The sequence below is a fragment of the Manihot esculenta genome, chromosome 14, assembly GCF_001659605.2.
Source record: "Manihot esculenta cultivar AM560-2 chromosome 14, M.esculenta_v8, whole genome shotgun sequence".
Classification (NCBI taxonomy): Eukaryota; Viridiplantae; Streptophyta; class Magnoliopsida; order Malpighiales; family Euphorbiaceae; genus Manihot; species Manihot esculenta.
In genome coordinates this window covers 20,385,894-20,397,439 of record NC_035174.2, presented here as the reverse complement: position 1 = coordinate 20,397,439, position 11,546 = coordinate 20,385,894, and the positions used below count along the sequence as shown (strand labels likewise).

The 11,546-nt window shown below is 37.3% G+C and overlaps 1 protein-coding gene and 1 long non-coding RNA gene across 11 annotated transcripts; both read right to left on the bottom strand.

Moving 5' to 3' along the window:
* Positions 1-1,285: 1,285 nt before the first annotated feature.
* LOC110631342 lies at positions 1,286-11,117 on the bottom strand. Of its 10 annotated transcripts, none has more exons than XR_006348448.1 (7): positions 10,724-11,117; positions 7,256-7,811; positions 6,407-7,173; positions 5,553-5,633; positions 4,424-5,452; positions 3,573-3,747; positions 1,286-2,979 (listed from the first exon to the last, which is right to left on the bottom strand). It is a non-coding gene; the product is annotated as an uncharacterized LOC110631342 (long non-coding RNA). The 10 variants fall into 10 exon arrangements; XR_006348450.1 differs by having other exon boundaries at positions 3,573-5,161; positions 5,298-5,452; XR_006348454.1 differs by having other exon boundaries at positions 3,573-5,452; positions 6,407-6,682; positions 7,072-7,173.
* Positions 7,934-10,725, bottom strand: LOC110631341 (pentatricopeptide repeat-containing protein At1g79490, mitochondrial). The gene has a single exon (XM_021779130.2). The coding sequence runs from the start codon at positions 10,698-10,700 to the stop codon at positions 8,166-8,168; it is 2,535 nt and encodes an 844-aa protein (XP_021634822.1). The 5' UTR covers positions 10,701-10,725; the 3' UTR covers positions 7,934-8,165.
* Positions 11,118-11,546: the final 429 nt, after the last annotated feature.

Below are 11,546 nucleotides of genomic sequence, written 5' to 3'. Positions count from 1 at the left end.
AACCCTTATGTGAATTGTCTGTGTTATGATGCATTTCATAGAGCATAGTGTTAATATGTTTTATAGTTCTACTCACTGGGCTTTTAGCTCACCCCTCTCCCTTTACCCCCAGGCTTGCAGGTACAATATAAAGCAGGAGTCCGGATAGAGTAAAGAAGTCATGTTTATGTAATAGCTAGCAATGGACATGATCAAATTGTAATTTAATGTCTTAATCAGTATAGATATGTAATGAGATGATGTTTATGGATGTTAGAGGTGTGCTTGACCATAGATTGTTGTTATCCCTTTTATTACATGATCTTAGAGACTTTTATGATGTTTATGTAAACCAACTCAACATATGTTATGTCACCCATTGGGGGCACGGATGAGATCCCACAGAGGGATCAATGTTATGTTAATGTATGTGCACAGGTTGAGTTTGGTTGATGTACATGGAAAGAAAAGTTTCAAATTTTATGTATGTTGTTAATCATGTATGGGATTATACAGGTTTACAGGTTATATGTCAGGCTTGCTACGGGTCCCGGCGGCCTTAAGCCGATCTGGATCCTAGCGCCGGTAGCGGTCCGATTTTCGGGTCGTTACAGAGTGGTATCAGAGCCCTAGGTTCATATGGTCGGACCTAAAGTGTCGGGCTCATAGATGTTATAGAAGGTCAAGCACAATAGGAAAGATCATGTCCACTAGGATAGGATGTGGAGTCCTGTCTTGTATGATGATGTGAAATGCCATGATAATATGCATGTGCATTAATAATATGCTATGATATGTGATGTATGTGATGCGGGTTTATGTGTGCCCACATGAACCATATGATGCTAATGCAGTTTGTGCGAGGTGTGGTAGGCCACACAAGGGAGTATGTCGGTTTGGGACGAACGCCTGCTTCAGATGTGGTCAGGAGGGGCATATGGCTCGAGAATGTCCAAGAGCAGTCCCGATGGCTCAGTCCCAGCAGACAGCCTCAGGCAGTGTAGCGCAGCCAGCAGCTCCAGCCATGACTCAGGCCAGTGGCAGAGGCAGAGGTAGTGGAAATGGGAGAATATATGCTTAACCCACAAAATACTAAAATATCAAAATTAGCCTACGTACAATTCGACCATATATGCATTACATAATCTGAAATTGTGTTACGCGTTCATATGTATTGAAAAGCGTGTTGCTTATTTTCTTATTCTTCCATATTTTCCAAATATAGTTTTCATCTCGTAAGTCACTTTGTGGAGTTAGTGGTACTTATTGAGAGCCTTAATTGCAATGAATCATTTCACACTCTTGAAGAAGAGAACATTCAGAGCAAACTTGTTCAACAAAAACGTTTGATTGAAAAATTAATAATAGGGAAGTGCTTCAGCGCCAACACAGTAAAAGACTATCTTATCACAGGTATGGTCCCTAAAAAAAAGATTTTTCAGTAGCTGCCAAAGGAAATAATATTTTCTTATTCTCTTTTGAGGAAGAAGCAGAAGCTCAACTAATTCTACAAGGCCGACCATGGCCGGTTCGAAGCAATTTGCTTGTTATTAAGGAGTGGCCGCATGATTTATCCTTTGAAATCTCTTTTGGATCCAAGTTTCCAGGCTTCCACCAAACAAAATCACCTCTCAAAATGCTCAATCAATTGGTAATTTTGTGGGGGGCTTCTTGGAGCATGATTAGAGTCATTGGGACAAACCTGGGAATGTTACATAGATGCGAATTAGAGCTGTGGTGTGTCTTGAAAAACCTTTCATTACAGGGTTTCATTCCAAGAGAATTGATGGTTCCATTAACTGGGTAGCATTCAAATATGAGAGATTACCGGATGTGTGTTTTAATTGTGGAATTTTAGAGCATTTTAGCATCAATTGCCCAACTCTTAGACCTCCTTCAGTAACAAAAGCCAACGGTAGAAGAATGGCGTTTGGACCTTGGATCAGAGCGTCCTCACCTAATAAATTACAGGTGGTGGCATCAACCTTACAACCCACAATGATATTCCCATAGGTGAATCAAGGATAGTGATCAAGGATCCTGCTATAACAAGCTCCACAAGCAAATCACTAATAGCAATTAAGGATGCTGAGACAATTACAATCCAACCAAGCCAAGAGCACAACCAATTTAACAATGTCAGTCAGATTGGAACCAGTCTAAGGTTATCGTCGCCAATGTCAGAACACAACCTCATTGATACTCAGGCTCCATCAGAGGTAAGTCACGTCCACCTGGAGAGACAATTAATGCATAGTACTTATAAAGGGAAAGAGGTAGTCTTGCCTTCAAATGTTTCAGCAGTCCCTACCGTTACTACCCACTTTCTGAGAACCTTGAGCCATGTGTCATCTCAGCTTCAAAAACAACTCTTAGAAGTACCTAGTAGATCTGAAATACCACACCTTTTTAAGCAATATCTCTCTTCAATCGGTAAGGAAAATATCGATGTGGATTTAATGCTATACAACTTTCCATTCTTGATTGAACACCTGCAAATAAGGTTTTTGGATGGTCTGGTAATAAAGGAACGTACTGAAAGGAAGAAAGAGGAGACGTGTCAGCCGAAGAACCATCTTTGGACTATAGAAGTGCAAAAGACAAATAACCCAAAACCCATTTCTATTTGTGACCCATCTTCTACACAACCGTTCACTGTCTGCCAATGTCAAGCCCAACATGAGCCCCTTCAGGTACCCAACACTAACCTTCCTTCCTTCTCTTGATGCTAAAACTTTGATAGTGGGTGATTTTGATTGTGTATTACATTCATGGGAGAAGATGGGTGATACTGGGTTAAATGGTTCTGCAGTTGATTATTTTTGGAATTTCTTAGATGGAATGGCTCTTACAGGTATGGGGTTTAGGGGACCTATTTTTACTTGGAACAACCGGAGAAATGGATCCTTTAATATTCAAGAACAGTTGGATCATTCCCTTGCATCTGTTCGCTAGTGCAACCTCTATCCCACGGGCTCTTGTTACTTTGTATATCTCCCTCTGTCCCAACAGCAAAAAAAGAGGTTTTATTTTGATTCTCGTTGGGTTTCAAATTAACATACTTCTCAAATCATTAAGCATTCTTAGAAGCAAAACTTTAATGGATCAGCTATGTTCAACGTGTGTTCTAAACTCAAACTCTTTAGGAAAAATCTTTTTGAAGTTTGCAGGAAAAATCTTTTTGATTGGAATAGGAACAATGCTACTAATTCCAAAGCAAGGATGGCTCATCTAGAATCAAGGCTAGCTGCAGTCAAGGACAACTTTAAAAACCATGAGTTTAACCATAGATTTTAAAAAATTACTTTTAAACACAACTTTAAAACCATAGATTTGACAAAATTGTATTTAAAAGTAATTTTTTTAAAAAAAGTTTAGGTATTTATTAGGTCATAATTAAAGTTGGAGTGTTTGATAGGTAAAAAAATTAAAATATATGTACAGTAAAAGACGTAAAATAATGGACTGAAAACAACAAAGCAAAATGAGATTAGTAGTCTATGATACCATATTATTCTAATAAACTATTCGGTAAGGGCATACAAATTGAACCAAGTATTTCATTATAATCATGCAAAAGTAGAAGCAAGTACCTCTGTTAAATGAAGACTCTTCAACATAACATCCGATACAATGTTTGAGAATACTGCAGGCCGCTACAAACAGTGAAAACATAGTCCCGATTTCATTTTCGAGGGTAAACTTCATGGTTTTAAATCGCAGTCGCGGCAACATTTGCGGTCGTAGTCGCAGATAACGAAAACAGACCTGTAACATAACAGTAACGGCTTGGCGCTACGCAAATTTTTTAAAAAAATTTGCAAAGTTCATGAATAAAATAATATTGATTAGATTTAATTCAGATAAATATAAATATATAAAATATAGATTATTTAATTTAAGTTAAATATCATATAGTTTAAAAGAAGAAAAATCAATATAATCTTTATAGATCGAGTAAACTAATAGCTCAAAGTACAATTTTGACTCAAAACTAATACTTTAATGCACAAAAATTTACAAAAAAAAAAAAAAAGAAAAAAACAACAATTAAAAACTAAAATAGATAAAACTTAACTAATTTTTTAGAAGAAATAAGCTTGAAAATAGAGTAGTTTATAATGGATCTAAGTTTATATGAGAAATATATTGAGAAAATTGAAATTTGAAATTTGAAAGAGAAAAGAAGAGAAAACTTAAAAAATTATAGTGTTTGAAACTGCTGAAAAGTGTAAAAACTAATAACAATGAGAATATAGAGCAAAAGATAAAAGATATAAAAGAATTTTAATTATTAGTAATGACCATTACCGTTATGTAATGGCCGTAACGACAATTACGTCTACAAATGAAAAAGTACTGTACACCGAACATGCAGCATATAAGCATTGCATTGATGTAGAAGAAAAGATTCTAAGGTTTCTAAAGAAGAAAACGACCAAACCTAAGAGGGATGAGGAGAAGACGGATCCAAATACAATTATGGTGGGAGGAAAATGAGTAGCGGAGACAGCAAGCTCCGTGATGAGAAGCCAAGCCGATGAAAGCATATGCGACGGCAGCCTGATAGAGCAGATCCACACAAAAATGAGCAAACTTCTCCCTAATCATTCTTCTCAAGTCCCCAACATGGTCGCAAAAATTTCAGATATGCATCAACAAAGAAAGATTCAAATCCAAAAAAGAAATTGAAGCTGTTGCCATCGAAGGCTAAATCCATGATTGCTCAAGAACAGAATCGTGAGTAAATCCTCGATTGCTCAAGAACAGACACGTAATCTGAAGAAAGCTAGCACTTGAAACCAACCGGATATCGAAGGTAAAGTATCCTAAATTGACCATCAGTTGCCACCTATGATTGATGGAAAAAGCATATCACTACAAACCACAAATCTCAAAGCATCAATGATTGTATCTTTAGGGCTCTCTAGGGACACACGAGGGGAGAAACACGCCATCAATGATTGTATCTTTAGGGCTCTTTAGGGACGAGCGAGGGGAGAGACATGCCAAAGATAGGGACTCGAAAGCAATGGCAGCATTTGAAAATAAAAGTGTTGTTTTGAACAGTGGCTACACAGCAATAACACGGCACATCCATAGCCACGCGTACATGCAGCTGAAGACAGACAAAAAGGCATTGTTCCATTCTGCACAGTTAGAGAAGAAAAGCCAAAGAGTCCTGCAGACAGACAAAAAAGCACACCCGCCCCACGTGGAGAGCAATAAAGGAGAAGAAAAAGGGAAGGGACTAAAAGACTTTAAACCCAGCTGCATTGAGGAAGAGCAATGCAACAGAGGGTTGAAGAGTAAAAAACCTGATTTCAATTTACTGTTCGCAAACTGTGCAAATTGGAGACCGGCTTTTATTACATATTATATATTTTTCCATCTTTATGTTCAATCGTCCAAATACGAACTTGAATCATCTGCTTCCAATCCCTTTCCGTAGCGTGCTGCTTTTGGGGCATCACTGCAGTCCAAAAAAACAAAATAAAGATTTTATGAATATGAATATATACAAAAGGACCAAATAAGATTGTATGGATAACATGAATATATATGTGTATTACCAACTATTTACCAAGTTCAAGAGCAAAATCACCAGCTACAAATTTGTGTCCACTTCTACTCCCACAACAAAGTTCAGTGACCTATTACAGAGCAAGGCCAGAATCTAGTTACTCATCAACAATAGCACAGTACTCAACTGCAAGAAGCCATAAAAGGAGAGCAAGAAATGACTAATCATGATCAAACAATGGGAAAACGGTGTCTTTTCCATACTCAGACCAAGAGAGAGTGCATTAATAATGGCTGAGAGAAGTCCAACGAGGAAGATCATTTTGAAGAAACCATTCAAGACAAGAAAAATGTCAAAGCCCATGAGAGCCAAGTTACAAATAGGTATAAACAGACTAAGGTTACCCAAAGCTCAACATAAAGAATTGAACTTGGAGCAACTTGAAATATAGATTTCTATCAAATCCCTTTTAATGCAGCCAGACACCAAAAGAAACTCAAAAGAGACAGAAGCAGCTCTGTTCCTTCCTTTTATTGTACCATTAATAATTAAGACTGAAATGATAATGGGATGTTCTGATTGAACCTTATACTAAACTCTTCCTACTGACCATGTGTAAGTAGTAACCAAGCGAAAGAGAAAGTAATAAAAAAAAATATATTATATCCATAGGAAACTATCCGTAAATCACAGGATAAGAAAAATATTAGTGTTATGCATTATCAGTAGGATGAGAAAATTATTAAATAGCTTATTTGGAGGAGTTTATTCTGTCAAATCCTATGAAAATGAAATTCACAGAAACTAGGAGGTATATAAAAAAACACTTCCTGAAGCATTAGATAATTTGAAATATTACCTAAAACACAAAATAAGAAAAAGGTTAAAATTATCATTCCTTACCAGATAAAGGGTTGATCGAATTTCCTGCAAAAGCTTATCATCTGTGTAACAAATACACGCGGATTTCTTTGAATCAGCTCGGCTCCAGTCAACTTTGTGCTGCTTCAGTAATCGACAATGAATTTTTAACTTAAAATTGAGGACTCCAAGGATCATGAATATTAAATTCAATTTTTATGTTGCTGGAGAATGAAAGAGAAAGGGATGTGAAACACAAAGTGAGAGCGGCAGATTGTACAAAATCCCAACATCAAACTTTGGTGATCTCCCCAAAATCTGTTAGAAAGATAGTCAAAGTTTACAACTGAGAATATGGGAGAAAAGACTACTACTCTATATCTACATCATGATTCCTCTGCCTGTTTTTGTTTCTACCATTCAATCTTCAAGTTTTGAGCAGAAAGCACCCAGATTTGCTTACCAAATACAATTGGACAGATTAGACACTACACAAAGTATTAGTCTTCCTCAACAAAAATGGGGTGTATCATGCCAGTTTGGCCCTTCCTAGTGGTTCCCAGATTATCCATGTCTGCCTTTTTTTTTTGCTGTTTAGAAATTTGATCTACCATTTAGGCCAACATTAAAAGTTACATCTAAAAATTGAATATTTCCTTCTATAGACTCGGGCTACAAATACCAAACTAAAATTGAATATGAAGAACCTTTAGCATCTCCCTTGATATTCAATGACAACTTCACAGCTGCATCAAAGAACTCTGCTATATCTTCCTCAACAACCCCCCTAGATGTGAGGGCCGGTGTTCCTGAAGCACCAAAAGAATGGGTAGTTCTGAGAAAATTGAAAAACCTAACCAAGAATCTGATCAGCAAAGAAGAACGCCTTACCCATGTGAATCCCACCAAGCACCATAGCAGATACAATACCAGGAACAATGTTTTTATTAGCTGCAATATGAACGGATTCCAAAACCTATTCAACTCCTGGATCATTAATCATTGGAGAACTGTAAGCCTCAAGCTCTCATACTGGAAGCCAGAGTAGTTTAGAACAACGATCATTGGAGAATCAAAGAGTTTGAAATCTCATTCTGGAAGCCAGACCATTCCATTTCAGTTCCCACATTCTCACTCTTAACAACAGGGTTCCCCATGAAAGATTACAGAAAAAAATTCATATCAGAAAATCAGCAACACAGTAAAGCACAAAGAACTAATTTGTCCGTAAACAGCTTCATAATCAATTTAACCCATTTGGGTTTACTCAAAATTGACCATGCAAAGCAATTACATTACAATTACCAGCAAATTTCCTTGGATTTGGGCTAAGCTTGAAGGAGAAAATGTGTCATGAAATTGTCCCCTAAGAAAAGCATTCTGCCTTGAAGAAAATCCACATGAGTCTGAAATTTGACTCTATACAGAAACATAAAAATGATGCCACCTGGGATTTCCCTGATACTGTTAGTGGCAGGTTTATTTTATGGGCTTTTTATTTGTTTATTTTGGGTGGCATTAACTGCACCAAAAGATTGCAGTACTAAAAATAAATAAATAAAATAAGAGTAGACATCTTAAACTTAGTATGGTTAGGTATAAACTCTATTTTTTGTAAGTTAATACAGCATATCTGGCAATATTCATACAACTCCTCAAAATCCTATTTTTTTTAACCAATAAATAAATAAAACTTCAAAGGAAAAATGAGGATAAAGGACCATGCCTTACAAACTAACTTGGGATCCATTCCACTACTACAATTGTTACTGATCTCCACTATAAAGAAAGAAAAAAATAATTACATAGCCTTCCCTGAAATGAGTGGTTTTGGGGGAGACAATGATCTAATTTCAGGTGCAGAACTGGGAAATAGAGTGTTCAGCTTGTGCATGAGTATGTCAGCTCTAGAAGGGATCTCATTCAGAAGAAACTGTTGCACAATAGGTTTCTTAAACCATTCCATGACTGAGTCCCCTGGTGCTCTTAGAACCACCTTGCTAACCTCAAATGGAGATTCTACCGAGCTCAACATCTGAGCAACCACAATCTTCAGAGTGGGTCCTGTAACCAATTTTATGCGCCTTGGAATGACACCATAGTACAACATTCGCTTTCTGAACCTGTGGAGAGTGTGAACAACTGCTATAAGAGCAGCTCCCACGGATAAATTTCTAACATCAAGAGACCAAGCAATATGTTGATCAAAAACTATAGCCTTTGGGAATAGCTTGTTCTCATAAGCAACTTTCCAAACACATCGAGCGCGGTTTATTTGCCCCATAAGCACAAGGTAATTGAGTAAAACATTTACAAAGTACCTTGCAGCACCCTCTTCCAACTCATAATCAATGCCCTGAAAAAACTCCCTCACAAAGGATAAAACTGGTTGTTTTCTCTGTTCCGGACCAATGAATAGCCCACACATAAATGTGTGCCCCTTATGCCTCGTAGCACTAAGGATTGACATCAAATGCCTCTCATTCTGCTCTTCTTGACATCGGACAAGATGAGCAAGAATTGAAGTATAAAGTATGAGATCCACTTTAGCAGCGGAGTTCACGTAGGTATCAAGAAGAGGCTTGGCTGATTCATATAAACCATTCTTCATGCAAGACTCAAACAACTGCCTGATTATGAAATTATTTGTTCTTATCCCTGATGAACCCATGAAACGTAGCCACCTCAGGGCAAGGTCAACAGAACCATCCTTTATGTACACCATTAAAACATCACTTGCACTCACATCAACAGAAAATCCCATTGCCTTCATTTCAAGTAAAATTTTGGCAGCCACATCCACGAGCTTCTTACTAGCTAGGAGAGTCAAAAGGGAAGTGTATGTACTCAAACCTGGTCTTAGACCTGCATTAATCATTGAGTTATACAGCTTCATTGCTGAATCTACTTGTCCGGAAGCCGCATGTAATTCAAGAAGACATGAATAAGTAGATGGGGTGGGTAGAAATCCAGCCTTCTCCATATCCTTAAAGATAGACATAGCAGTATCAAGCTTCCCTGATTTTGCATGAGATTCAATGACCATTGTATACAAACCATAGTTGGGCCTAAAACCAGATTTCTTCATCTCATCCCATAGCCTAAGAGCAGTATCTAATTTCCCAGCCTTGGTATATGACTCAATCAAAGACACATACATAATTGCAGATGGCTTATGTCCAAAGCCCTGCATTTCCATGTACACCTTCATAGATGTGTCCAACCTTCCTGCTTTTCCCATTGAATCAACAAGTGAGGAGAAAATACCAATGCTTGGACGAAAATTCCTTTCTTTCATCTCTTGGAAAAGCTTAAATGCCACATCAAGACGACCTGATTTTGCCAAGCATGGGATCATCAACTCATATGTTGAGCCATCCAATGAACATTTTGCAGCCTCCATGCTCTCATATATCTCAAATGATTTATACGGCAAGCCCTTATTCATAAACAATGATATAAGTGCATTATAAGTTTGTGTGTCAATTTTACAGCCCGAATCCTGAACCTTCTTGAAACAACAAAATGATAGCTCCAACTTCTCTGCTTTAGCTAGAGACTGGATCACCCTATTATATGCACAAAATGAGGATACCCCACGGCTACTTGAATCTTGAATCATCTCATCAAACAAAGCTTGTACCCCATCAAAATCTCTAATTTGACTCAGACCATCAAATAACAACAAATAACATTCATCATGCGGCACATACCAAGATTGCCTCCTAGCCCATTTATACAAACTCAATGAGCCATCAGTATCATTGATAATTTTCAAAGCTTGAACTATATGAGTCATGTTTGGTACAAATTGTAGCTTGTCCAAATGTGTCTCCAATTCTGGCCCCCATTTCCACCTCTTCACAAACTCAACAATCTTAGCAACTGCAGCAACATTCAAAAATGGCTTCTTCAGCTCACCAATCATCACATGGTCATCACGTCCTGGCTCAACCAACCGTATACCTTTACCGCTATAAATCACACTGCCTGACTCATCCAAATATTCTATATCCTCAGTCCACTGAGGAGAACCACCTTCAGTTTTTATCCCAGAACAGTAATTTCTCACAAAGCAAGGGTCTCTACCATAAACTAGGTTGGTTACGGAATTAGAATGAATGACAAAATTGGGGTGTTTAGGCAAGTAAAGATTTGAGGAAATCAAATTGAGACCCAAAATAGAGCTCGGGAAACAAGTGTTAATCACTGAGTTTATGGAGCAATTAGAGTTTTGTAAATTGAGAGTATCCGACGGAGGCCTAGTGCTGAGATTTCTGGTAAGTGCATAAAACTTTCTAGGGCACAATCTACTGCGATAAAACATTGAATTCATAGTAAAAGCAGGGGAAGACTTACCAGAATCCTTAAGCTAAGGAAGTGAGAAGAGCTGAATTAAAGGCAGGAACTGCTGGTTAGGGAAGTGCGCGCTTCGGGACTGGAGATATTGGAACGGGAGATGTGTGGCTGAGGGAAAGGGACTATCCGGTATGGCTAGAGAGAGCAGGAGCGTCGGGCTGATGGTGGAGGTGGAGCAGTCGAGTTGACTATGGAAAGGTGGTTTTAGAGCTCAGCAGCGGAAGAGTTATGTCGATGGTAATCTGAGGAGGGAGGCGTGAAGATGGAGATGTGGGCTGGGTCTTCCGGCGGAATGGGTTCCGCAAGTGGGTGAGGTTGAAGGAGATGGGGTGTGCGGTTTTGAGGAGAAAGGGGCAGCGTATTTTGGCTTTGGTTAATTTCAGATTCGATCCTCCAAAAATCCTCTCCTATGAACGGTAAAATTAAAAGGTATATAGGATCCAAAACCCTAAATTTGATGACAAAAATTGAAAAAAAAAAAATAGAGGATTGAGATTAATTTAATATATTTTGTTTTTATTTCTTTTTAATTTAATGACCTAAATTGGTTCTTATGTAAATCAAGAGCCAGGATTTAAATATATCAATTTTGCTTTTTCTTTGCTTTAATTAAATTTAAAGTAATAATTAAAAATTAAAAGAACTAAAATTTAATGGCTAAGATTTGTACTAATTTCTCTCTTTACAAAAATTAAAATTAATTTTATTTTTTTTTCTTTTTTTATTTTTTTAATTTTAAATTAAATACTAGTTTAATTAAATGAAGAATTAAAGTCTAAAATAAAAAAAATGAATTAAAATGTAATTAAATTTTAATTAGAAT